Raw genomic sequence first — 27990 nt, 5'->3', positions numbered from 1 at the left:
GGCATTTGAGGCAACTTTTAATAAAAGCACATAATAATCAAGTTACCAAGAAAGAAAAGAGTAGGGGTTATGTAATGCCAAAGAAAACTAGTTATAAAAATTTGTAATAAGAGTCTGCATGTGATCATGACATTTAGCTTTCACTTTCCTGAAATTCAAGGCAAAACCAAAACCATACAATAAAAAGGCAATGTAATTTTTAGGTTAAAAAATTGTAGGTGCTGGAGCAGGTGTTAGAGCACAGCTGGTTAGGCTGTATCATAGAGAGCCTGCATCCCAGATCAGAGTTACAGTTCAAGCCCTTGCTACTCTGCATTCCCGATTCACCTCCCTAGTAGTACATCTGGGGTGCAGGAGACAATTTCTAAAGTATTTGGGTTCCTGCCACCTACATGGAAGACTTGGAAGAGTTCCTGAATCTTGGCTTCAACCCAGCCCTGCCTCAATTTGTGTGGCCATTTGAGGGAAAAGCCAACGAATGGAAGATCTCTGTTTCTCCTCTTCTTTCTCTCTTTGAATTCTTTTTTTTTTCCTGCATTCTGCCTTTGAAATAAGTATTTTGTAATGTCAAGGTCATATCTTAGAGAGAAATATGAGGTACCAAAGTTCTGACAAAGGATTTCATTTTTTGATCATTAATTTGATCTTCAAGTACATATGAAACAAAGTATTTTTTGTTTAAACAATTTCACTATTTGGCAACATAAGCATGAGTGCCACTTATTTCCATTTGTGTGATCCTAGCAGTTTTGTATCCAATTTTTTGTTTTAAAGAATATATGAACATTATTTTAACTGAGCAATTTTAATTTCTTTGTCCTCCTTCAAGTTCATCCCTAAATGTTCAGCAATCTCACATTCTATGGCAAAGTTGAGTTATTATATATTTAGGACTTTATTTCACAGATCCATTCACACTAAAAATGTATAATTCTTTTATGTTTCTCATAAATGATTTTTTTGCTTATTTCCATAAAGATACAAAGTGAGTTACAACAAACAAACTGGTGAGTGTAGACTGGTGATTTCTATGACTTTCGCTGATGATGCTGGAGAATACACTATTGTTATACGTAACAAGCACGGAGAAACCTCTGCCTCTGCTTCCTTACTGGAGGAAGGTAAGTACAGCTCTAAGTCACTTCTTAGATGTATGATAGGACCTGCAATTCAGGGAAGCACATGAGGCCAGAGTTGGCTCAAAGAATTATTATGGTATCCCAGGGGTGATGCTTGGTCCATGTCTTTTGGCTTTGGCTCTATAGGAAATGTCTATAGAGCATGTATTGCTGATGCTTACCTCCTGAAACGTTGGAAATAGTTTCTATTTGGTGATGGATGGCACCTGCCTATCGCTGAGACGATGTAGGGATCCTAATTCCAGTTGCCCTCCCAGTTCGGGAAGGTGATAAGGGAAACAGAACACAGACAGTGGGGAGCTGAGACTGTGTACCTCGCTTCAAGCAGGTAGTAACCCCCTGCCCTGGAAGGCACCACACTCAGTGTTACTGGTCTCCAATATTTTAAATGCAAGCTATAAATCAGATTTTTCATGTTTCATGATTCAGAAAACAATTCAGTAGCATTCATGCCAAAAAAATGTATCCATGGATCACTTTTACCTACTAACTGTTTACATTTAAAGTACCATCCCATGTCCTGTCTCATTTGATCTGTACAACATGAGAGAAAGTTGGGCTATCATCCTCATTTAATAGATCATGCACATAAGACTGAGGAAAGTTTGAAAAAAAAAAAAGGCTGAAAGCCACACACACATTAAATTAGCAAGACCTCTAGAGTAGATCCCGAGGGACTTGCTGCTGATAGGAAAGTTTTTGTACAATAGTGGTGGCTAGTTGGAGTTAGTTTTGAAGTTCAAACTAATGAATATTTATTGAGCACTTTGATAATAGAAATTTGAAAAATTTAGGGTTTATAAAATCAGCTTTTCCCTAGTCTGGGGCTTGCCTGAGTGAATAGTGGCATGAATTACTTATAATAAGGAGATTAAGAAATCACTTGTCTTCTTAACTCTTAGCTGATTATGAGTTACTGATGAAGTCCCAGCAAGAAATGCTTTACCAGACACAAATGACTGCATTTGTTCAAGAACCCAAAGTTGGAGAGATGGCACCTGGATTTTTATACTCTGAGTATGAAAAAGAGTATGAAAAAGAACAAGCCTTAATTAGAAAGAAGATGGCCAAAGACACCGTCATGGTTAGAACTTTTGTTGAAGACCAGGTGGGCATAAGTAAAATGACTAAATAAGACATTATATAAATTATACTTTCCTCCCAGGGTGTTTGATGTTTTCATTCTCAAATGATAGGATGAGAGTTGGACGAATGCTAGAAGGTCTAACTTCACTACGGACAGCTTTCCTTAATATTTATGACATTTGACATCTGTGATAGGAGGAAAGAAGTATTTTACATACACAGCAAAATGTGACTTTAGAAATAGGACTGTATGTAATGTTTAGGAGAAGGCGAATCTGTCAGCATAGCCAAGTTCATGATTGCCAATAGCCTTTTCTGTGTGTTGAACATCTCAAGCAGAGGCTTCCTCTTAGAAGAACATTTTGCCCAAGGTAACAAAACTTTTCATTGGCAAAGGTGACTGTAAATTCCAAACAACCACAGCACTCGTCTCTTAATCTAAAACAACATCTAGTCCTTAGTTCAGAAATTCATAGGCAGTCTTAAAGAATTTCTAGCAATATCTTTTTAACAAACTGTAATTTTTACTGCATAGGAATTCCATATTTCTTCCTTTGAGGAGAGACTCATTAAAGAAATTGAATATAGAATAATAAAGACTACCTTAGAAGAACTTCTTGAAGAAGATGGAGAAGAAAAGATGGCAATGGACATTTCCGAGTCTGAAGCTGTTGAATCAGGATTTGAAATAAGACTCAAGAACTACAGGATACTCGAGGGCATGGGTGTCACGTTTCATTGCAAAATGTCTGGATATCCATTGCCCAAGGTAAGCAATGAGCATTTGTCACAGCTCCATACCACAGTGGAGAAACAAGCAAGTTACAACAGAGCTAATTCATCTAGATTTCATTCACATACCATGGTATTGTTTATAGATTGCATGGTACAAAGACGGCAAGCGTATCAAACCTGGAGAGAGATACCAAATGGAATTTCTACCAGATGGCAGAGCCAGCCTGCGTATACCTGTTGTCCTTCCGGAAGATGAAGGAATCTACACTGCGTTTGCCAGCAATGTGAAAGGAAATGCAATCTGCTCAGGGAAGCTGTATGTGGAGCCTGCTGCACCTTTGGGAGCGCCGACTTACATACCCACACCAGAGCCAGTGAGCAGAATCAGGTAAAGCTAGTAATAATCCAGGCTGTTTCATGTTTACATTATTTCAAAACCTCAACTATCCCAGTACCAAGTTACTGTTCTATGGGGAGAAATAGTTAGAGACTGAAAAAGCAAGGAGACTCACCTTTGGCCATCCTAAGAATTGCTGAGTTATTCTTCCTGGCAAAGAGCCTTCATTAGTGTAACATATCATTCATTTTCCTTAGTTTATGTAACAACCCTGCAATTGAGGGGCTGCTGTCAGTGTGTGGAAAATTGGATCACTGAAGATCTAAGAAGCTAAAGTATTTGCTTTAGTTTGGCCAGTGCAGATGCAGTGTGTGACAGGATTTTGTTTTATTTTGTTTCCTAATATGATTTTTGTGTTTTCCATCTCTCATGCTTAAAAAATATAATTACCTGTGAATGTTTTCACATTTGAGATGTTTTCTTAGTTGAATAAAGAAACTGGCTAGTTCAATCCAAATGAGGAGGGAGGATAAGGCAGCTAGTATTGCTCCAAGATTTTGAGCCTTAGGACTTGGGTGTGTTGAGTGACTACCAACCAGATTGAGAATATGAGGAAAATACAGCTTTGACGGCAATAAAAATATATTTTTGTGGATCTCAGCTTGAGTTGCCTTCTGGTACCAATGAGGAGTACATTTGGAAGTTGTATTGGTGAATAAGAGAGAGGGAGAGAGGTTGGTTGGATTTTTTTACACTTCATAGAAATCTCTGGCTTGCCCCTCTTTTCCAGATCTGTTTCCCCACGTTCTGTGAGCAGGTCTCCCATACGCATGTCTCCTGCCCGGATGTCTCCTGCCCGGATGTCCCCTGCACGAATGTCCCCTGGACGCAGGCTGGAGGAGACCGATGAGTCACAACTCGAGAGACTATACAAGCCTGTTTTTGTGTTAAAACCCACTTCTTTCAAATGTCTGGAGGGGCAGAGTGCCAGATTTGATTTAAAGGTTGTGGGTAGACCTATGCCGGAAACCTTCTGGTTTCATAATGGTAATTATAAGGTTTTGTTCTTGAATCATTCAATTAAAAAAAAATTTATGGGTATGTCCAGTGTTTCTTAAATATGTTTTAAATCTACTTTTTCACTTGTTTTCTGATAGGCCAGCAAATCGTCAATGACTACACTCATAAAATAGTCATTAAAGAAGATGGTACTCAGTCGCTGATTATTGTCCCTGCCACACCCAGTGATTCTGGGGAATGGACTGTGGTTGCCCAAAATAGGGCTGGCAAATCTACAATTTCAGTGACTTTAACTGTGGAAGGTAAAATAAATAAACAAATGACTTTATCACTTGGGATTTGGTACTTACATCACTGCACTCTAAACCGTGACTTTTTTTTTCTCAGCCGTGGAACATCAGGTAAAACCAGTGTTTGTGGAAAAACTGAAAAATGTCAATGTCAAGGAAGGTGCCCGGCTTGAAATGAAAGTCAGAGCAACGGGTAATCCCAATCCTGACATTGTGTGGTTGAAAAATAGTGACATCATTATGCCACATAAATATCCAAAAATCAGGTAAGCTTCTTTGGAAATAGTAAAACTAAGCTTTCTATACAAACCTGTTATCTAAGAAAGCAATGTATTTCAATATTGATTTTTATCCCTCTACTATGTTTTTTAGAATTGAAGGAACTAAGGGAGAAGCTGCTCTTAAAATCGACTCCACCGTCAGCCAAGATTCAGCCTGGTATACTGCCACTGCTATTAATAAGGCTGGCAGAGACACTACACGATGCAAAGTTAATGTTGAAGTTGAGTTTGCAGAACCTGAACCAGAGAGAAAGCTCATCATTCCACGAGGAACATATAAAGCCAAGGAGATTGCAGCCCCAGAACTGGAGCCACTCCATTTGCGATACGGTCAAGAACAATGGGAAGAGGGTGACCTCTATGACAAAGAGAAACAACAGAAGCCATTTTTCAAGAAAAAACTCAGTTCCTTAAGACTGAAACGCATTGGGCCTGCCCACTTTGAATGCAGACTGACACCAATCGGTGATCCTACGATGGTGGTAGAATGGCTCCATGATGGAAAGCCACTTGAGGCAGCCAACAGGCTCCGTATGATCAATGAATTTGGATATTGCAGCCTTGACTTTGGAGTTGCATATTCTAGGGACAGCGGTATCATTACTTGTAGAGCCACTAACAAATATGGAACAGATCATACTTCTGCCACCCTTATTGTTAAAGATGAGAAAAGTCTTGTGGAAGAATCTCAATTGCCTGAGGGAAAGAAAGGCTTACAGAGAATTGAAGAATTAGAGAGAATGGCCCATGAAGGTGCACTGACAGGTGTAACCACAGATCAAAAAGAAAAACAAAAGCCAGACATTGTCTTGTTCCCAGAGCCAGTGAGAGTCCTTGAAGGAGAGACTGCTAGATTCCGCTGCCGAGTAACAGGCTATCCTCAGCCCAAACTCAACTGGTACCTTAACGGACAGCTCATCCGCAAAAGCAAAAGGTTCAGAGTTCGTTATGATGGCATTCATTATCTGGACATCGTGGACTGCAAATCATATGACACAGGTGAAGTCAAGATCACTGCCGAAAACCCCGAGGGTGTAATAGAACACAAAGTGAAGCTTGAGATTCAACAGAGGGAAGATTTTAGATCTGTCCTCAGGCGAGCCCCTGAACCAAAGCCTGAGTTTCACGTGCATGAATCAGGAAAACTTCAGTTTGAAGTACAAAAAGTAGACAGACCTGTTGACATCTCTGAGACCAAAGAAGTAGTGAAATTGAAAAGAGCTGAGAGAATTACTCATGAAAAAGTATCTGAGGAGTCTGAAGAGTTACGCAGTAAATTCAAGCGCAGAACAGAAGAAGGTTATTACGAAGCCATCACTGCCGTGGAGCTTAAGTCTCGGAAGAAGGATGAGTCTTACGAAGAACTCCTAAAGAAGACAAAAGATGAACTTCTGCACTGGACCAAAGAGTTAACCGAAGAGGAAAAGAAAGCCCTTGCCGAGGAAGGCAAAATAACTATTCCAACTTTTAAACCTGATAGAATTGAACTAAGTCCTAGTATGGAAGCTCCCAAAATCTTTGAAAGAATCCAAAGCCAGACAGTGGGCCAAGGGTCTGATGCACACTTCCGTGTCAGAGTTGTAGGGAAACCAGATCCTGAATGTGAATGGTACAAAAATGGTGTAAAAATTGAACGCTCTGACCGAATCTACTGGTACTGGCCTGAAGACAATGTGTGTGAACTTGTCATAAGAGATGTGACTGCTGAGGACTCTGCCAGCATCATGGTGAAGGCCTTCAACGTAGCTGGGGAAACCTCCAGTCATGCCTTCTTACTTGTCCAAGGTAATCAAAATCTTTCACAAGATAGACCTATCTCTGGGCATCTATGAATATCCACTCATGTTTCTTTTTGTTGCTCTTTCCCGTTACTCAAATGGTGAACAACATTTAATACAATGTTCATTTCTTGTAGCCAAGCAATTGATTAATTTCACACAAGAATTACAAGATGTTGTGGCTAAGGAAAAAGACACCATGGCAACTTTTGAATGTGAAACTTCAGAGCCATTCGTCAAAGTGAAATGGTACAAAGATGGTGTGGAGATTCATCAAGGAGACAAATACAGAATGCACTCTGACAGAAAGGTTCACTTCCTCTCTGTGCTGACCATCGACACATCTGATGCTGAAGACTACAGCTGTGTACTCGTGGAAGATGAAAATGTCAAAACAACAGCTAAACTGATTGTTGAAGGTAACAAATCCACTTTCATTGATAATGTAAAGTCAACATCAGTATAAAAGTAGAGATGCCACTTTCATTTCATAAAGGGAATTGTTTGGGAATGAGACTTTAAGGAAAAAAATCAAAAATTTATATTCCTAATCACTGATATGGGCCATTTGTATTGTAAAGGAACAACATTTTTTTAAATCTTTATAAAAACATAGCTAGAATTTCAAAAATAATTTGAAATTGAAATAACTCATATTTATTGACAGTTTGTTCCTCAGTTAACTGCAGGTGAATATTGAGGGATGTAAGAGGAATTCAATGTATTGCCTTGATCCTAAGACTGGATACATGAATCTCCAGAGAAAGTAATTTTTCCTTTTCTTATACTTCAGGTGCAGTTGTAGAGTTTGTGAAAGAACTTGAGGACATAGAAGTTCCAGAATCATTTTCAGGAGAACTGGAATGTATTATATCCCCTGAAAACATAGAAGGCAAATGGTATCATAATGGTGTGGAGCTTAAATCCAATGGCAAATACACAATTACCTCTCGCCGTGGACGTCAGAACCTCACGGTCAAAGATGTAACCAAAGAGGACCAGGGAGAATACAGCTTTGTTGCTGATGGGAAAAAGACCACCTGCAAACTCAAGATGAAACGTATGTCTTCCCATTCTTATCAGCCTGAAGTGACCATTTCTGTAGCTTATTGACAAAAGTGGTCATAACCTTTTGTTCTGTGTTTTACAGCCCGTCCCATCACTATTTTACAAGGACTCAGTGATCAAAAAGTCTGTGAAGGTGACATTGTCCAGCTTGAGGTTAAAGTCTCCTTGGAAAATGTGGAAGGAGTCTGGATGAAAGATGGCCAAGAAGTGCAGTCTGGTGATAGGGTTCACATTGTAATAGACAAACACTCCCACATGCTTCTCATTGAAGACATGACTAAGGAAGATGCTGGGAATTACTCATTCACTATTCCAGCCCTGGGGCTCTCCACCACTGGACGTGTCTCTGTCTATAGTGAGTGTTACTTACACAGTGTTCTATTTACTCTCTCAAATGACAGAAAGGTTTTTCATGAGCAGACATGTTAAAAATCTGTATTCATAATTCTTGCATGTCTGTGTTTGTAGGTGTTGATGTGATAACACCTCTAAAAGATGTTAATGTGATTGAGGGCACCAAAGCTGTGCTTGAATGCAAGGTCTCAGTGCCCGATGTGACTTCTGTAAAATGGTACTTAAACGATGAACAAATCAAGCCTGATGACCGCGTGCATGCCATTGTCAAAGGCACGAAGCAGAGACTGGTGATTAACCGAACCCATGCTTCAGATGAAGGCCCTTACAAGCTCATGGTTGGCAGAGTTGAAACCAGCTGTAACCTTTCAGTAGAAAGTAAGTATTATTCCATCTATGTATGTGTCCTTTTGAACATTGTACTTTCCCAGGGTAACAATAATGTTTGTTTTTTCTCCCCCTCCACAGAAATTAAGATTATCAGAGGTCTTCATGACCTTACCTGTACAGAAACTCAAAATGTGGTCTTGGAGGTTGAGCTGTCCCACTCAGGAATTGATGTTGTGTGGAATTTCAAGGACAAGGAGATAAAACCCAGTTCTAAATACAAAATTGAAGCCCATGGGAAAATATATAAGCTGACAGTTTTAAATATGATGAAAGATGACGAAGGGGAATATACATTTTATGCTGGAGAAAATATGACATCTGGAAAACTTACCGTGGCAGGTTGGTGCATCTGTGACCTAAATTCCTGGATGGAGAGGTTGTTTCCATTCAGAAGTTGTTGTCCCTTTCCCCATACATTCCCATCAGCTTACCACTTCGATGCCTCTGCTTATGCTGATCTCTAAGGAAGCAATGCACTCAACACTATCCCCATCACCCTAAATTCCAACCATTCTTCCAGACCCTCCTCAAATGTCCTCCCCAAAGGGTCTTCCTTAATCTCCCCATTCATGTAGAAACTCCTTTTACCTAAGCCCATAATTTGGGTGCCTGTTTCATGACCTTTATGATAAGCCTGTGTTATTCCCTATTTGCTCTTTCCTCCAGAGTATGGTCTACAGTAATCTGAAACTTATTCTTTATATTTTCTAATATGCTACACAAATGAATGATCAATAAATGTTTACTGAATGGATATATATTTAAACTTGTCTACTCTAAATATCTTTATCTTTTTAAAGCACTTTTGCTTCTTCAAACTTTATTTCTCAACTTTCTTTCATACTTTTTTTGAGGAAGCAGTTGAATACTTTTAAATACAACTTACTGTATTAGTGCATTTTAGGGGAAGGAGTATGACACAAAGTAGAGGAATGACCATTCTCACTCAGCAGGAGTTTTTAGTTTTGAAATGAATAACCAGATAATTACAAACCAATTATCAATGGAAAGCTAGACGTCACAACTAGTTAGTTTGCAACCTTACATTTTAGTATTTAAAAAATAGAGGTCTTCACTGAACTTATCTGGACAATAAGATGCTGGACTTTATGCTAGGTATATGCTTGCAATGAAGGAACCTCAACTGAACTTGAACTGTGGTTATGCAGGAAGGTGGAGGAATCCACTATGGGGGAAGGGTTGTAGGAGGGGTGGGGGGAATCCCCAGTGCCTATAAAACTGTATCACATAATACAATGTTAATAACAATAAAAAAAAAGAAAAAACAAACAAAAAAATAAAATAAAAAATAGAGGTCTGGCTTTCAGGTTCAGCTGTGCTGTCCATGCTATTTAATGTATAAGTAAGTCAGTAGTAATGGTGTGTCCCACTTGGAATGAAAGTTACCACAGTTGATTACCTTATTGTATTTTCTCAGAGATTTGACAATGAAAATGATTGTCAAATTTAAGTTCTGCAATTTGATCAATTTAGTATGAATTACATGTTTTCCAATGTGTGAAAGCAAGGAATTATGAGCCCCATTGTGATTTTACCCAACATTTGCCAAATACCTAATTTAAGCCAGACACTGTGAGAAACCCAGAACACAAAAATTCCATTTTCCCTCTTGAATAATTCAAAACTTAAAGAGTGATAGACAGATAAGCAACTTACCAGTAATTATTTCTGATAATGGATAATGGGAATAAAGGTAGAATACTTCACAAAAAAAGTTTGTGAACATAGTGATTTTTTTGTATATGTGTATATCATCCCATAGACTTTTGGAAAATTCTTACCAATAAAATATTAAACATGTCCACATAAAACACTACTTGAAAGAACAAAGAAAATGCTTCTGAAAAAGGAATTAAGTCAGAAATCCTCTCATTTAATGTTATGTGCTATTCCTGATTACCTGAACAGTTACGCTCCTTTTGCAATTTTTTCCTAACTCCAGTCTTTTCTGTGGTTATCAGTCATGCATTTTTGTAATAAGGAATTTCTATGGTGCTTTCTTCATATGGGTAAAGATAACCCAACTAGACACTTACCTATGTTCAAAATAATAGTTTTGCATTTAATGCATATTGAATTATACAAAAATTTCTTGTGTAATTATTTTTGAAAAGCTTAACACATGTGCTTCTCTTATTCCAAAGGAGGGGCCATCTCTAAGCCACTCACAGATCAGACTGTGGCTGAATCCCAGGAAGCTGTGTTTGAATGTGAAGTTGCCAATCCAGATTCTGAAGGTGAATGGTTTAAGGATGGAAAACATTTGCCACTGAGTAACAATATCAGAAGTGAGTCTGATGGCCACCAAAGGAGGCTCATCATTGCTGCCGCCAAGTTGGATGACATTGGAGAATATACCTACAAGGTGGCCACCTCTAAAACCTCTGCCAAACTCAAAGTTGAAGGTCAGTGTTACAGACTTACCATTGTTACCATTTTAAAAGTCAAGTGGTTTAAAGTGGTATATCCATTTTGAATGTCATCAGTTTACTTTCACATAGTCTATAAATCTCTCCACTCTCTGAGCTGCACACCACCAGCTCAGAGAGAGCTGGTATGTTTCTGTGAAACCAATTCTCTTGTTCTGTGTAGCAGCCAGTCAGCCCCTCAGATTCTTCATTCCTTGTTCACTCTTCTCCACTCAGGCTACTAAACTATTAGTATATAACCAAGCAACATTTATCCCATCAAGTTTTAAAATTTATCAAAACTGATTCCCGATTTCCCTGTATAGTTTCAAAGTATCTTTAAAAGCAGTTATACTACATAACTGTTTGCCAACCATTCTTTTGCATTGTGACTGGACAATGATCTTGTTGAGGATGACTTGTCCTTAATAATGTCATCTACATTTTCTACATAACGTACTATAACTTTGTCTTCAGCTGTCAAAATTAAGAAGACTCTGAAGAATCTCACAGTGACCGAGACACAGGATGCCGTCTTCAGTGTCGAGCTCACACACCCTGATGTCAAAGGTGTCCAGTGGATCAAAAATGGAGTTGTGCTGAAATCCAATGACAAGTATGATATCTCAGTCAAAGGAACAGTTTACACTCTGAGAATTAAAAACTGTGCCATTGTGGATGAGTCTGTGTACGGCTTCAAACTGGGAAGACTAGGAGCCAGTGCCAGACTGCATGTTGAGAGTAAGTTGACTTAGACTTTAGCAATAGCAAATTCATGCTTACCGTTAAGGATCCGTATCACTGAATTGTTATAACTTGCCTCATTAGCTGTCAAGATCATTAAAAAACCAAAGGATGTGACTGCCTTGGAGAATACCACCGTTGCCTTTGAAGTCAGTGTTTCCCATGACACGGTTCCAGTAAAATGGTTCCATAAGAATGTGGAGATTAAGCCAAGTGATAAACACAGACTGATCTCAGAAAGGAAGGTCCACAAACTGATGCTGCAGAACATTGCTCCCTCGGATGCTGGGGAATACACGGCAGTAGTGGGGCAACTGGAGTGCAAGGCAAAATTGTTTGTGGAGAGTAAGTACTAAGCAGCCTCTCCTGGGCAACCCCCAGGCATTCACACATCTGTTTTATTTCTAATCTAGTTTTAAAAATTAAAGATTTTAACTGAGATGCTCTCTGATTTTCCTAAGCATTGCACATTACAAAAACGATGAAAAGTATTGAAGTGCCTGAGACCAAGACCGCTTCTTTTGAATGTGAGGTGTCTCACTTCAATGTCCCTTCCATGTGGCTAAAAAATGGTGTGGAAATTGAGATGAGTGAAAAGTTCAAGATAGTGGTGCAAGGAAAACTCCACCAGCTGATCATCATGAACACCAGCACAGAGGACTCAGCAGAATACACATTTGTCTGTGGCAATGACCAAGTCAGCGCCACCCTCACAGTGACTCGTAAGTAAAAGAAAATAGATTTAGTTATTTCACATTACACATTTTGCTTCTTGTCCATTTAGTCCACTCAAAACCCCTTGGCTGAAATATCTACCAATGTTCATGTTGAATTAGTCACAGGCATCTCCATCTGAATGAGACTTGAAAGGTTACAGAGGAGGTGGCTGTAGCATATAGCAGCTGATCCCTCTGCTCCTGTCCTTGTTGATATCATCCTGCTGAGAGACACATGAAAAAATGTGTTCTAAAAGCTCGTATCTCCAAACTGCAATCACATCAAATACTACTACTAAATTAGTTTCAGCTTTTTTTTTTCCTGTACTCGTTAGAGCCCACCCCTTGCTGACATGGAATTCCTTCACATGCTTTCCCTATGTCTCTCTATAGCAATCATGATTACATCCATGTTGAAGGACATCAATGCTGAAGAGAAGGACACCATTACATTTGAGGTGACAGTGAACTATGAAGGCATCTCTTACAAATGGTTGAAGAATGGAGTGGAAATTAAATCAACTGACAGGTGCCAAATGAGAACCAAAAAGCTCACACACTCACTGAACATCAGGAACGTGCACTTTGGGGATGCTGCTGACTACACCTTTGTGGCTGGAACAGCGACATCTGCAGCCACTCTACATGTGGAAGGTAGGATTTCATGAATGCCCTACAAACCGGTGCATCACTGATGGGTAGATAAATGAAATGAGGCATGTCCATACAATGAGATATTCTTCCACAATAAAAAAGTACTAATACATGATACAATATGGATTAACCTTGGAAAATTTTATGCTACATGAAGAAAAACCACATGGGACCTATGTTACTTTATTGAATTTATCTGAATGATTATAAACATTTATAGAGACGTGAATTGGCAGTTGCCTAAGTCTCAGAGGAGACAAGATCAAGTTTTTAGAGATGACTAAGGATACGTAGTTTGTCTTAAGCAAAAAGAAAGCATTACAAAACTATGGCGAGTGTTGAGCAAGTCTAAATGCAATGAGAACAATTGATTTCTGTGTTTGAAACTAATGTGTTTACATACAAGTTGTATATCAATCACACAGTTAATTTTTTATATGTTGTCTTGTAGCTCGTCACATAGAATTCAGGAAGCACATTAAGGACATTAAAGTCCTTGAGAAGAAGCGGGCTATGTTTGAATGTGAAGTTTCTGAACCTGACATCACTGTCCAGTGGATGAAAGATGGCCAAGAACTGCAAATTGCAGACAGGTCTGTTGTGCTTAGCTTGCTGTATTCCAGACTATCCATTTCTTTTAGGTCATCATACATTAAACTCCTATTTCTATATCACCCACAGAATAAAGATCCAAAAGGAGAAATACGTTCACCGCCTTCTAATTCCATCCACACGAATGTCTGACGCGGGAAAGTACACAGTGGTGGCAGGCGGAAACATGTCGAGTGCTAACCTGTTTGTAGAGGGCAGAGATGTTCGAATCCGAAGTATTAAAAAGGAGGTTCAGGTAGGGTCTACGTGCTGAATGTTTTGAGAAATCATCACTGGGCTGGAATCCACAGTTTAATGTTTTGATTACTGACTTTCACATTTTCTAACCACACATTTGTTTAAGGGATTAAATCAGCTCATCTGTGCTGGCAGAGACTTTTCTGCTGACATCAGTTTAGTCACAGTTTCCACTCACTTAAGGAATAAGTGTGTGTCCATAGCAGCTGTTAGAATACTTTCATCAAAGCAAATGCAGAACTTTCACTATCTAATACATGGCTACTTGCCAAGCATCCCCAGCCCAAAAATAAATAACTAAAAAAAAAAAAAACTAGAAAGAGAATGAAAGTTTGAATTGTGATACAGTTAGCATTAAAGATGTTTAGAATAAGATGGCACTCTCAGAAGGCCTCTGTCCGTGGAGAGACAGGAGTGTGCAGGGACTTCATGGCTGAGAACATTTCCTGTGAGGATAAGAGGAAGGCCAGTCTGGAATTAGCGTTGGCTTCCTACCAGGAAAGCTGAGCAAACACCTTTGTTCTCTACTACATTTGAAGAGCATGTATGCCAGTCTTCTTGAAGAATAAAATTGGTGGAATGTGTCAAGAAACACCATTTGAATAGTTTTCTCATCTTGCATATAAGTCAAAGAAAAATCACCCTTTAAAGGCCTTAAATCATAGCAAAAAAAAAAGAAGAAAGAAAGAAAAGAAAAGAAAGAAAAAGGCATTTATCAAGAAATCAGCTAAGCTAGATATCTCTTCCAGCCATTATTTCCCATTTCTGTATTTCAATTTTCCCACTTAAACATCTTCTCTAGCCCACAAAGTTGTTTTTAACTACATAATGCCAAATTTAATAGCAACCTAAAAGAGCTCCATAAATAATTTAAAGCCTCCATATGTACGATGCAGTTATTTCTGCCATCATTAATCAAGAAATATTTAAACAGCAAATTAGTGTCCCTTTGGGGAGTCTTGCTCTTTAGTGCAAATATAAGCCTGTTTTATGAAAGAAGTTTGAATATCATTTGTCTATGAATAGGCAGAAAATTTTGGAATGTTATCAGCAAATTTATTATGCCCTAATCTATAGGTTTTGCATGTTCTTCAAAGAGCTTTAAAAATTGGATTAGCTGAGAGAAAACCAGAGCCTTAATTGTTGTGTTGTTTTGTTTTGTTGTTATGTTATTTTGCCAACAGGTTATTGAGAAGCAACGGGCTATGGTTGAGTTTGAGGTCAATGAAGATGATGTAGATGCCCACTGGTATAAAGATGGCATTGAGATCAATTTCCAAGTTCAAGAACGCTACCAATATGTCGTAGAGAGAAGAATCCACCGGATGTTTATTTCTGAGACAAGACACAGTGATGCAGGCGAATATACATTTGTGGCTGGAAGAAACAGAAGTTCTGTCACTCTCTATGTCAATGGTATGTTGGTAGAGACTTTAACATTTTGCACATTCATCTGGAATAATCCTCCCGCTGAAGTGATACACTGCCCTTGTGGAAATGATTGGCGAGCTGGTAAAAGAACTACTGAGTTGCTGTTTCCAGAACGCCTCCAATGGCCAGATCCTCATTTAGTTGATCAACACTATTTGAACATATATTTCATGCCAGTTGTACTATGCCCCAAATTAGTTTCCAGATAGAATATTCAACTATTTAATTCTGTGTTTTCCATCCTATGTGCATAAATGCTAAAGGACTACCAAAGATGAAAGCATTGCCAGCCTGTTGTACACAGTGCCTGGGAAAATACAGAAATCCTCTTTGAGACTCTGAAGATCCTAGTGGGTCAAAAGCAATATCCTACCTCCCAGCTAGGTCCTCTCTACCCAGAGCTGTGAGGCAAGCAACCCTTACTTTGGGGGAGGAATTCACATGGTACCAAGCACTCTTGAGCTTTGTAGCCATCCTCAGGGAGCACCATTAAACTTCTGCTTTCCTTATACAACACTCTAGAGCTGAATATATAAGTAGTTTACATCTGACTGTAACTTGGACACATGGGCAAAAATGGATCCTCCATCCCTGTCCTTACCTGAGCCATGTCTCTGAAACAAATGCCCCAGAGACAGACTCAGGTACACTAAGGGTCATCAGATCCCTTTGCTCATTCCAATAGTAACAATATTCTTGAATTGGCATAACATAAAACTTGAATGTTGTGAATCCTACCGAACTGTGTTTAACTAGATTTGAAATTTTCATTTATTCAGTGCTTGTTGATTGCATTTCACTTGCACCCGTATAAGATGCGATGACTTTGACAAAGACACAAGTACTTGGAAAACAAAACAACCAGGATGAGTTGAGCCTTCTCAGTGTGTGATTTGATCAAAGGACTTCTGAAAACAGCTGGAAGTGGTTCTGGAGCAATGGTTGATATTCATTGCTTCACCCTACCCCAATCAGGAATCAGGATGATGATGTTACGTAGGGGAACTCCATACTCTCAGTACCACCTGTAATATCAAAAAGATCCTTCTGAAGCAATTCCTTCTTCTTAGGGAGAGATTTCCAAATGTTTTCTTCCTTCTCAGCACAAAGAATGTGTAACGATCTGAGGCAAACGTAGATAACACTGTTCTAAAGTTTGGCTTTTGGATTCATAACCACCTGGCAACTTCTTTAGTGTGTGCCTTGTGAGTTTTTACACTTTTGTCATGGACTGTTTGTTGTCATTTCTTTCTAGCTCCGGAACCACCTCAAGTTCTACAGGAGCTCCAGCCTGTTACTGTGCAGTCTGGCAAGCCTGCCCGCTTCTGTGCTGTGATATCTGGCAGGCCACAACCAAAAATTTCCTGGTACAAGGAAGAGCAGCTGCTTTCCACGGGCTTCAAGTGCAAATTTCTTCACGATGGGCAAGAGTACACACTTTTGCTAATTGAAGCCTTCCCAGAGGATGCAGCCGTCTATACATGTGAGGCCAAAAATGACTACGGAGTTGCCACTACCTCAGCTTCACTTTCAGTGGAAGGTAGGGATGCCTCACTGCTTCCATCTAAAAATAAACACCCAAGCAGCCAACCTGTGTGCCTGCTCAATGTACTTGAAAATACATTTTTTGAGCTCATAAAAGTAATTTGCTCTCCTACTTTGAAAGTGCTGGAGTGTAAAATAAATGAAGGTGGTTGCACATACTTCCTTCTGTAGATGTGTGTGGTGACTCAGTCATGACATATCCTGTGGTCTCTTTCTTTAGTTCCTGAAATTGTCTCTCCGGATCAGGAAATGCCAGTTTTTCCTCCTGCTATCATCACCCCACTTCAGGACACAGCTACTTCTGAAGGACGGCCAGCCCGTTTTCAATGCAAAGTTTCTGGAACAGGTATGTTTATGACCAGAACGCGCCATTGCTAATATTTGCAAAGAACAACGTGGGGAGCAAATTGCTGTCCCCTCGTCCCTGTCCCCAGCATCTTTTGCAATAATTTGAAAATGAATGAAAATTTAGCAGAGGAATTACTTGGATTTCTTAAGTAGATTAGTGTTAACACTATTGCTTCATATCCTCAAAATGGTAACTTTTAATTACGATTTTAAAAAATCATCACTGTTTTCAACAATCTTCAAAAGTGTCATATTTCCTTTTATCGTAGCTGCATTTTATATATTGATTGAGAAATAATAGTGAGCAAAGCTATAATTGTTATTCATTATAATAGCATCTACATGTTTCAAAAGGAGAGTATTAATGACGTTGTTTAGTCTGTCAAAAATGCTGTAAGAATAGTGTTTTTCTTTGGAAAGCAATATTCTCCTTTAAAAGTCAAAAACAGAGGGGTTATGGTCAAAGAAGCAGGATTTCAGTCTTGCCTCCAATGTGTGACCATAAGCAAATATGATTTCTCCAGTTCTCGTTAATTGTCTTTGAGTACAATATTAAAACGTGTATTTTATGAGAAAGGGAATTTTGAGTACCTAGCACCTTGTACCTGAGAAAAAGCAGCACTAGAACACAACCCGTGAAAGCATGGCTGGATTCATGTCCTACTTGCCCCTCGTACGTACTAGGTACTCAATAACTAACTTGTGGCTGGATAAATTAGTAACTGTTAGATGGCTATACTAAGCATTTAAGATGATTATCCGCTAACCCATGTCAGTGGGTAGTACAGAGCTTATCTCTCTGGCAGAGGTAGCTGCTAGCACTTCTTGTCAGAGCCGGCTTCCTCTTCTCATCCCAGAAGTCTTACCTTTGAAGTAAGGCCATAGATGAGGAATATGTCAAGCCAATTTTTATTGTTATCTGATCAGGTCTCTCCCAGAACTTTCCATAAGTTCTGTTGGCTTCTCATGCTTGTCCTAGGAGTTGGTATCCCACTTGTCTACCTTGCCAGCAGCTGGAGCTCCTTTCCTAACCCAACTAGTCTGTCGTTTACTCTTCCGAACTAATGATCCCTCCTCTTGAATAAAAGATAGTGATGTGGAAACCAGATGGACCTACAGATGTTAGTGTAAGATTTCATTAAAAGAGAATGAAAGATCCTGAAAAGTCATCTATTTGTCTAAGGTCATTAACTGGAGTCAAGGGTCAAATCCAGCTTCATTGACCATGAAGCCCCTCCTTTGGGACCACCTAGGATATTGCTGCCAAAGGAATGTACAGCTTTCTTTTCTTTTTAAATGTGTCTATTTTCATTGGAAAGTCAGATATACTGAGAGAAGGAGAGGCAGAGAGGAAGATTTTCCATCCACTGGCTCATTCCCCAAGTGGCCACAGTGGCTGGAGCTGAGCCGATCCAAAGCCAGGAGCCAGGAGTTTCTTCCGGATTTCCCACATGGGTGCAGGGTCCCCAAGCTTTGGGCCGTCCTTGACTGCTTTCCCAGGCCACAAGCAGGGAGCTGGAAGGAAAGTGGAGCAGCCAGGACATTAACCAACACCCACAAGCAAGACAAGAGTTTAGCCACTAGGTTACTGCATCAGACCCAAGAACATCCCAGTTTCATACAGCATTATCGATAACATGGATGATGTCATAAATCTAAATAGATTCTTCTTTTGAAACAAATGTAAATGCTGTTATAGTTAATATAACTGTATTTTGTCATTATGGTTTCCAATTTTATGAGCAAAAATGTAATATATAACATATTAATCACTTATGACTGGTAGCCAATGCATTCATTGTCCTACATCTATAGAATGGAATTATATAAACACCAAAGTCTAATATTGCATGAATAACATGGTTAAATATCATTGACTTTGTGTCTTTGGGACATATTGTTTGAGAAACACTAATAAATATCAACTGAGTACTAATACAGTAATAACGTAATATATGTTGCTTTAAAATCAGACTCACTAGAGATACACTGAAAAATGTATCCATTTGATGAAATGCTGGATTTTTCATATGTATGAATATATGTTATTCAAACTAAAAATACTAGCCTTAACATTGTATTTTTATATAATTTCATATTAATTTTTTGCTTATAAGTCATTTATCTGCCTTTAAAATGTTGCCTTATATATAAATATTTAAAGATTTATTGGAAAAGCAGGGTTGTAGAGGCAGGGACAGAGAGAACGATTGAGAGAAAGTGAAATCTTGCATCCATTGGTTTACTGCTTAAATGGCCACAATGTCTGGGGCTGAGCCAGGCTGAAGCCAAGAGCCAGGAGCTTCATCTGGCCACACCACACAGGTGCAGGGACACCCGCCGTTAGCCGTCTCTCACTGCCTCACCAGAGCATTAGTAGAGTGCTGGGTGGGAAGTGGAGTGCCAAATCTCAAATTGGTGAGATGTGTCAGCATCACAGGGCACAGCTTAACCCACAGCCCTGACCTCACAAAATACATTTTAAACTTGCTTACAAGCCTCTAATTTGGGTAGAAAGAGGAAAATTCTCTAGCTTTTCTGTGTAACTGATGTAGTTAAATGTTTGAATGGACTTTGTGCATTCATAGAACCACTAACTTCTTGTGTGTTAATATTTAAAGACATATAGAGGTGGCACCCTCGTGTAAACATGTTTATATTTTCCATATGAAAGAAACAATGTTAAGTAAAATGTCCTTTCCAAAGTTTACCAAATCATGTAAGTTCCATTTCCTGGGATTGAAAATATTTATATAACTTAGTGTGACCAAATAGTGCCTTAGAAAAGTAAAACAAACCTTGCCATCAATGAACCGAACAAAAAGTATGAAACCTTATAAATCGGTATTCCTATGTTTTAGCTGCTTTGAGAAGGAAACAGTCCTGAGTAATGGAGTGAGGCTTTCCGAACAGTGACCATGCTGTCTGTTACAGTTCTCTGGTGACCCCTACTGGCCAATAAGCAGTTAGAAATCTATAATAAAGCTAGCTTCTTGATAGCGTTTAGTCCACAGAGGATTAGTTAGTCTGGTTTGCAGATTTACATGTGATAGACCTAAAACAAAGTGGCAAATAACTTTCTAGTTGTGATGTACGGCCAGTGCCCATTTATTCATCTTTGCTTTTGTTTCCTACCGAGAGTAACTGCTCCCTTGCTATGCAGCCATTACACAAGATCCCCAAAGTACATTAACTTGGCTTGTGCTTGTTAAGAGTTACCACGCTGGTGAGGAGATGCATTTGTACAGCAAGATCCCAAGTGCTGTAACAGGCCTGTGCACTCGGTGTTCCCAGAGACACAAATGAACTGAGCATGGATGAATAAAGATTACCCGACATGGGGACATTTCTGGCAGAGAGAGCACACGAACAAAGACACATACATGTTTGAGAACACTTGAGGTGCAGGAGGCTTGTGTGGCTCAAGTCTGCTTGGAAACTGCTCTCATTATTGAGACAGAGGAAAGAAGTAAAGATCAGAGCCTGAAGTGCCCACTTTTCTATGTTTAGGATTTGGAAGTGAATCTCGCTTTCATGGGGGAGACACAGAAGGGGCTTTTTTAAGCCATTGGGTTACATAAAAGAATACTGTGATAAGGAAAGGAGGAATGGAAAGATGTGGCCGAGTCTCGAAGAAAGGGACCAAAGAAGAGGCTATTAAAGTAGCATTGACAGAACGTTCACCAAGGGGAGTCCAGAGGGAGATGGACAGAGTGAGAATGGGGGCAAAGTCAGCAGGCTGGGTAAAGATTTAGGGACCAAGTACAGCAATCTGGAGTGCAAGGGAGCCCTGTATTCTGGCCTCTGGTGAAGGACAAGCTGACCCCTCGGATATTAGACATTTGCTAATGACTACCACTCTGCTTTTATGCCTGACTCGTGCTTGTGGTTTAATGTGTGTTACGTCATTAAATTCTCACAACAGACTTATGCAATGAAAAGTCCATAAGTTATGTGTATTCCACCTATAATTTGTCTTAGTCTGAAAGAGATTAAACAAGTCCTCTAAATTCACAGGGATGGCAAATTTTCTTCCTTACCCTGTTACCTAAAAAAAGACTTGTTTCTTTAATACTAAAACCAATAAATTCTAAACAACCACTCAGAAGGAAAGAAGGGTAAACTTTATCCACTAATAATGATCCCAATACAAACAAATGCTAAATAATTGGATATTTGGAAGATTCCCATGGCTGCTATTGAGAATGACTGCAAAATGGATCTGATTCTGGCAATTCATTAATTAAATTTAAAATGCATATTATCTATGTCAGTGTCATAACATTTTATCATTGAGAATGGATATTTTCCTAATATTTGGAAACACATATTTAACTTATTATAAGTTCTTTGAAAAAAAAAGTCAAATATATCTAGAATGTGTATATTGCATGAGGCCTCTCAAGATTTAAAAAAAGTTATCTTCACAGTGAGTGGGCTATAGGTAAATCTATGCTGAAATGTCTTGACTCCCACTCTTTGGTCATTAAAGAGCAGATATGGTTTTGTTTGACATTGAGGAGTGTCTGGTTTAAACCTGATAGAGCACTGGACTCCTAAGCTCTCTTTTGCATACCTGAAGTGGAGATTAAGTCATTTTCCGTCCTAGAAAGCCACTCAAGTCCCACAATGAACTCTTCCTGATGACTGTTTCTCAGGAATATCTTTTTGTCATGACTCAAAATCTTATTCATGTGTCTACCTAATGACATGAGCTGGCTATAACTGAAATCCTATTATTTTAAATGATACCACCAATTTAATAAAAGAATAAGCTGAAGTTTTCTCTATAAAAGAAAATAACATAACAGCAGCTATAGCAAGCTGCAAAGAAAGTATGATGCATTTAAGATAAATATGAGATTCACTCACTAATAAACATTGTGTTTGTAAGTACATTTAAAAATCCACTTGCTTTTTTATTTCAATATCTTTTTTTTTTTTTCTCTTTTTCTGCTGCAGACCTAAAGGTGTGTTGGTATAGTAAAGACAAGCAAATTAAGCCATCTCGATTCTTTAGAATGACTCAATTTGAAGACACTTACCAACTGGAAATCGCTGAAGCCTACCCCGAGGATGAGGGAACTTACACCTTTGTGGCTAGCAATGCGGTTGGCCAAGTGTCAAGCACAGCCAGCTTGAGACTGGAAGGTAAAGACTTTCACACGGATCTAATCTCAAAATGTAACAATTACTAAACACTTCATGTAGATCATCATCAGCTCTACCATTTGCTATTAGTGCAACTAATAATTCCCATACTGTATGCAGTGTTCTCACGTCTCATTTGCCCCCTTTCATTATCAATCTAAAGCCATGGCTTTTTAGTTTTGCTCTGCATTTTTTCCATACTGTTTATAGTACCTCCCTGCCAGCTATTTTGCCTCCTGATCAGCATAAATCAAAAGGGATTAAAATATGGTAGAGAATTAGGTAGATGATGTTCTTTTTTGGCTAAGATGAAGACAATGATTTTTTTTTTAATTCCTCCCATTTTGTGGGTATAATTATGATAGTGCCAGATGACTTCCATCATTCAGCATCATTCATGAAAAATATATCCACGATCACTTAATGAGTGCCTGGGGCCAAGTCCTGACGTGGTTTCACATATGTGACAACTGAGGTTCTTCATTGTAACAAACAGAATTCTTCATAGCAAGAGATATTTTGATTGAAAAGCAGTATTTTTATACTGCCAGGTTATTTTGCTGAATGAATATCATACATATATGTGTGAAGATTTAGAGAAGCTTCCTGTCCTTTGTCTTAATTTAAATTTGCTATAATTAGGCAGTCCATAATAATACATTTAAAGTATATTATAACACAGAGAATTAGATTCTCCAATCAGAGGAAGAAAGAACAACACCTAGCCCATTTTACATTCCGATACTGCCTTCATGAACAAAGTCATGAAGCTCTTAAGCCCATTTATATCTTACTTTTCTTGTCTGGGAATTGGAAGTGAACTTGCATGATTGCAAATCTGTACTGACGTAAATGAGAAGGCATTCTGACTAAACTGGATTCCAGGCCATCAATGAAATGTGTGATACGTCTCTAGGCAACTCCAAAATGAATGGTGGTTTCAATGTAGGGTAAAACATTAAAAATTGGCATGCTTCTTTTCAGGATTTAGCAAATTTGAAGAAGTTACATCAAACTCCCAATGGCATGTCTCTTCAGCAATTTCATTTCAGAAGGAATCCCTTGGCCAAAAGCCCATCTTCATCCAGCCTCTCTCAAGCCTCAGGGTGCACAGCGGGGAGACAGTCAGTTTTCACGCAAGGGTTTCTGGAATTCCCAAGCCAGAAATTCGATGGTTTCATAACCAGAAGCCAATTCTACCAACCAAAAACCTAGTTTTCCATTTTGAGGAATCCACAGGCATGGCTTTAATGCTTATAGTTGATGCTTACACAGAGCATGCTGGGCAGTACTGTTGCAAAGCAGCCAATAGTGCTGGGGAAGCCACTTGTGCAGCTACCCTCGCAGTGACTCCAAAAGGTAAAGCCCTTCTTGCTTCAAGGACTGAGTACAACTCTGTCCCACTGTTACTAATGAGAGCCTTTGCTGTTTGTCTCATGCAAACTGTGGTCTGTTCCTAATTTACTAATAGAATAACACCCATAAAGTGGCCCCTGGCCTTCAATTGTCAGTTAACCTATATACTTTACATCTAACTAAGTATATATTCTATATGCTAGAGAACCAGCGATTACTTTGTGAAGCTCCCACTTGGCTTAGATTTGGTTTGATTTTTAACTTTTAAACAACATTACATTGCAAAGTGACCCATTTTCTCTATTTTGTGTGTGTGAAGTGTATATGATTGAGGGAAATGTGCTAAATAGCATAAAAATGAGAGGCTGAGGTTGAGATTATGTCACTCTGGAAAGCTGTAGTGGCTCCAGAAAGAGGCTGGCATCCACCAGAAAGCCTTATCAGTCACTCATCGCCAGGTCACTGTGATCTTGATATACCAGAGCATTGTGCAATGGGCATGCTGCTTCTGAGTGACAGTGACAAGGACATCTTCCATCTTCATCTTTCAAGCCACTTGATGCTACTAACCTAGCCATATGACAAAGCTTGGGTCTTACTTTTTTTTTTTCACTCCAGCATGCAATGCAAGCTCTAAATAGGCAAACTACTGGGTAAGATGTGAGAGAGTCTACAAAGTGCCAGGCAGTGGCATATTTTTCGTTGACTAAGGGAGAGAGTACATACCCCCAATGGAAATTAAATCATCTCAAGGACTGTGTGAACACAAAGTGCAGGTGTTTGAGAATGTGACTCAAAGCTCCACCCAGTTACAGGTATTCAAAAAGCAGAGTTGTGCCATTACTACATCCCTTTCAGAAATTTCAGAAAGTACGGAGGTCTCTGAGAAGAGCACTAAAGAATCTCCTTCCTCTTCAGGACCTAACCATAAAGCATGGTCACACTGCTTAGTTCGTCTGCATTTTAGAAAAATGAATCCTCCATTGATATAACCTGAACTCATAAAGATGGAGAAATATCAGGGAAGCCGTCTCAAAATGAAAACTCTCAATTTTCTGTGTAATATCGGGTGGTGGATCAACAACTGATGCACTATACCCAATGACTGTGGAAAGAAGATATCGGTACTACTAAGTATAGAAAAGGTTGCTGTTTGATGGTTGGCTAGGACCTGCTTCATCTCTTCTCCTTTGCTCTGTGCAACTTTTCTCCCATGCAGGTTGAAACAATGACTATATTCATTGGAATATGTCTGCTTAGCACTCTGTCATGAATGTTCTATGAAAAACAGCCAAGTGACTGGTCAAACTTATCATGAAAATTTAAATTTCTAACCTAGATTCAAAAAGTTTGTCTTTTAAATCTGGGTTTAAGGAGTTAAGGTTTATTTCATGGGGTTTTTTTTCCCCCAAGTTTTACCAGATGTGCCTCCTAGAAAGCGTACCAAAGAATTGTAAAATGTTTGTTCACCAAATACTTCCTGAGTGTTTGTAGTTGTGTTTGACACTGTCCGAAATCTGAATTTTGTTGTTTTGACAGTAACAAACAGTCGTAGCAGGTTTAAGGAAGCTACAGAAAACAATAATGCTCTGTCTGGACCCAAATTAGTACTTTCTAGACATTTCTTAATAAATGATGCCATTTCCCCCAATGTCAGGCCTTCCTGAAGTTGTAGAGTATTCTCCTAAGATCATTATTTTTGCTGGATGCCCACTCTGGAGGGACACAATTCTGGAATGGTCTAATCTTACCTGGAAAAGGAGTGATGTCTTCCTCCCATCCGTGTGCTCTTCTCTTACCTGATGGTATAACAAGAGAAGCATTGTTGAGGTGTTATAAGCTGGGGTGGTATGTCTGCAGGCAAATAAGCTTTACCAACCCCTGAGGAAGGACACTGTGAATGAAGGCCTAGCCTCTCCAAGCATCCACAGAAAGCTATAGCCTCAAGTTTCTCCCTGACGCTGGCCATACTGTTGTCATAGTGTTAGAAATAACCAAGGGATAGCACAATGCTGTATATGTGCCCAGCCATCTCTGCAATATATTCTGATAAAGTGGTCTTTCTGCTTGGCCAGCAGAAGGAATCAGGCTCATTAATTCATTTAATGTAGCTTCAATACCCACCCACCAAAAAAAATATATATTTGTCTTTCTTAATCTGAGATTATGTTCTGTACTGATATCTGGTTCTGGTTCTTCTTCCATAATTAGCAAAGGGAATGGCTAATAAATGGAGATCTAGTTATAGAAATAAGATGGGAAATTCTTCATCCAGTGAACTAGCCCTCAATTTCACTGTAGCTGCTGACTAACACAGCAGTCATACGGGGTGACTGACTAGAGATGCTGTCTGTAAGTCATGTAGGTAACAGCTGTGGCAGTTTCTGTACTAGTATATTGTAGCCTAGCTGTGTTGTGAATGGGGAGAAATTCAGGCCCTTCAACTCACTTACTAAAAGTTATCACACCATAGTATGGCACTTGAATGCCAGCTATATTCATTTTGGTACTGACATGCTGCCTTCCCTTCATATTCTAATAACTTTTCATCTTCTGTACATTCAACATGGGTTTCTTCTTACAAACCTAGCTAATTGATGCAATTTCCTAATTTTATTCTTAGCTTGCAAAAGAATCTCAAGCCAAAGTAATTACAAAAAATTACTCTTGGTTCAGACACTGAAAAAGTTAAAACACTCAAGGAGTTACACATGAAAACAGGGTATGGAATAAAAGAAGAGTCATTAAAGAACAGATCAGGCTTCTCAATAACCATGAGGAAATGAGAGCAAGCCATTCAAGTCACTGGACACAATGCCTCAAGGACTAGAGAGTCAGTGTGGTTGCAGGGCACTAACCTCTCCCAAGAACCTGCCCCAGACGTCACTGCATCCACAAGCCATGTCCGCTCCTTTAGTAATCAAAACAATGTTGAACTGAAGAGTCTTTGTTTCACTTCTTGTTGTGTACTTGAACTTTGTGTGACGTTTGAGAGAGGGTTCAAATACAAACACGAAAGTTAGTTTTACAGGAAGAACTGAGAATGGCCCTCAGCTAGAAGTAGCAGGACAGAAAACGCATGTTCCATCTAAATGTGATTTTACCTCTTAGCGAGTATTCAGTCAATATGGTTTTTTTTTGTTTGCTTTTTATTTTGTTTTAAGAAGACTATTTCTGTTAGTTCGTGGATTGCTTTTCTGAGTGCATGTAAAGGCATGGGGCAGGTATGAGACTAAAAGTAGAAATTTCATAAAAAACCTAAAATTGAAACATTATAAATCTTTTTTTTTCTGTGAACCTCACCACATGTTTTATCACCTCAGGGATTTGTCTGGCATGAACTTTTCGATGAGTTTGGAGGGGTGGAGTTTTCTCTTACTATACTCAGGAGAAAGTTTTCATCATAGAAATCATAAATTGACACTCAAAACATATACTATTCATTCCTAAAATTTATTTTTTTATGTCTTTACATTTTAGCCCAAGAATCAATTTTGCATGAGAGGATCGAGCAGCAGATCGAAATGGAGATGAAAGGTATTGTGATCATGAATGTGAGATTTAAGTACAAATTCCAAAGGATTAGAAGAATCCTTGAGCTGCTGTTTCTCTTTTGAATTATTGAGAAAAATGATATATATATCAAATATATCTCTTAGGGCACATATTAGGATGCTGCATGCCTGAGTTAGTATGCCGATGGTTACATGCATTTCACAGTCATTTGTTGTATGGTACTTTGAGATCTTCTATTTAAAAGTTATCAGCCACATTCAAATTTGTGTCTGCAGTCATTTCCAAAAGTGTGTATGATGAAAGCTGTCATCTTAATGCATGAAGTCATGAAACAGTCTGTTTTCAAAATCACAGTGAATCAAATCCAACAGACAGTTAACCTAGCGTTCATTCCCAGAATGCAATGTCATGAATGAATTATGATGGAAATGCTACTGGATTCAGGATGTGTGAAGACATTACATTCCAACACGAGTTTACAGTTCATGCACATGGATCATTTTAACATTGATATGTCTCTTACACTGGCTTGCAGATAGCTATTGATGGGATCCCTTTGCCTGCTTTTCTTTGCATAACGTTGTGACTTTGTGGCTGTATTAGTTCGAATAAACGCCTTCTCATTTTACTTTGATTATTTATGGTTATAGTAATTGTATATATGTTCAAATAGTTAATCACAAAAAAAATAATTATTTGATCTGTAATCAAAAGGATCAGAAAGGGCGTTTATTCCACTCTCTGCAAGTCAGGTAAGATTTTCCTCTTAGCCA

The 27990-nt window shown here is 38.9% G+C and overlaps 1 protein-coding gene across 6 annotated transcripts in view; it reads left to right on the top strand.

Annotated features, from left to right (window-relative positions):
* The window catches only part of TTN (titin), a 262852-nt gene that overhangs the window by 21703 nt on the left and 213159 nt on the right, over nucleotides 1–27990 (top strand). For 5 of the 6 annotated variants that reach the window (XM_040971803.1, XM_040971802.1, XM_040971800.1 and 2 more), the window contains 25 exons: nucleotides 979–1121; nucleotides 2042–2247; nucleotides 2761–2994; nucleotides 3104–3348; nucleotides 4088–4344; nucleotides 4455–4619; nucleotides 4705–4873; nucleotides 4980–6673; nucleotides 6804–7085; nucleotides 7460–7726; nucleotides 7817–8089; nucleotides 8203–8466; nucleotides 8557–8817; nucleotides 10644–10904; nucleotides 11385–11648; nucleotides 11736–11996; nucleotides 12113–12373; nucleotides 12761–13021; nucleotides 13473–13614; nucleotides 13703–13868; nucleotides 15055–15286; nucleotides 16557–16841; nucleotides 17067–17192; nucleotides 22157–22345; nucleotides 27182–27238. In XM_040971803.1, the coding sequence (XP_040827737.1) occupies nucleotides 979–1121; nucleotides 2042–2247; nucleotides 2761–2994; nucleotides 3104–3348; nucleotides 4088–4344; nucleotides 4455–4619; nucleotides 4705–4873; nucleotides 4980–6673; nucleotides 6804–7085; nucleotides 7460–7726; nucleotides 7817–8089; nucleotides 8203–8466; nucleotides 8557–8817; nucleotides 10644–10904; nucleotides 11385–11648; nucleotides 11736–11996; nucleotides 12113–12373; nucleotides 12761–13021; nucleotides 13473–13614; nucleotides 13703–13868; nucleotides 15055–15286; nucleotides 16557–16841; nucleotides 17067–17192; nucleotides 22157–22345; nucleotides 27182–27238 (6965 nt within the window). Of the gene's footprint in view, nucleotides 1–978; nucleotides 1122–2041; nucleotides 2248–2760; nucleotides 2995–3103; nucleotides 3349–4087; nucleotides 4345–4454; nucleotides 4620–4704; nucleotides 4874–4979; nucleotides 6674–6803; nucleotides 7086–7459; nucleotides 7727–7816; nucleotides 8090–8202; nucleotides 8467–8556; nucleotides 8818–10643; nucleotides 10905–11384; nucleotides 11649–11735; nucleotides 11997–12112; nucleotides 12374–12760; nucleotides 13022–13472; nucleotides 13615–13702; nucleotides 13869–15054; nucleotides 15287–16556; nucleotides 16842–17066; nucleotides 17193–22156; nucleotides 22346–23329; nucleotides 23705–27181; nucleotides 27239–27990 lie in introns of all 6 variants that reach the window. The other variant, XM_040971801.1, reaches the window with a different exon arrangement.

The sequence above is a fragment of the Ochotona curzoniae genome, unplaced genomic scaffold, assembly GCF_017591425.1.
Source record: "Ochotona curzoniae isolate NIBS_2020 unplaced genomic scaffold, NIBS_Ocur_1.0 contig_2210, whole genome shotgun sequence".
Taxonomy (NCBI): domain Eukaryota; kingdom Metazoa; phylum Chordata; class Mammalia; order Lagomorpha; family Ochotonidae; genus Ochotona; species Ochotona curzoniae.
This window is presented reverse-complemented; position numbering and strand designations above follow the sequence as displayed.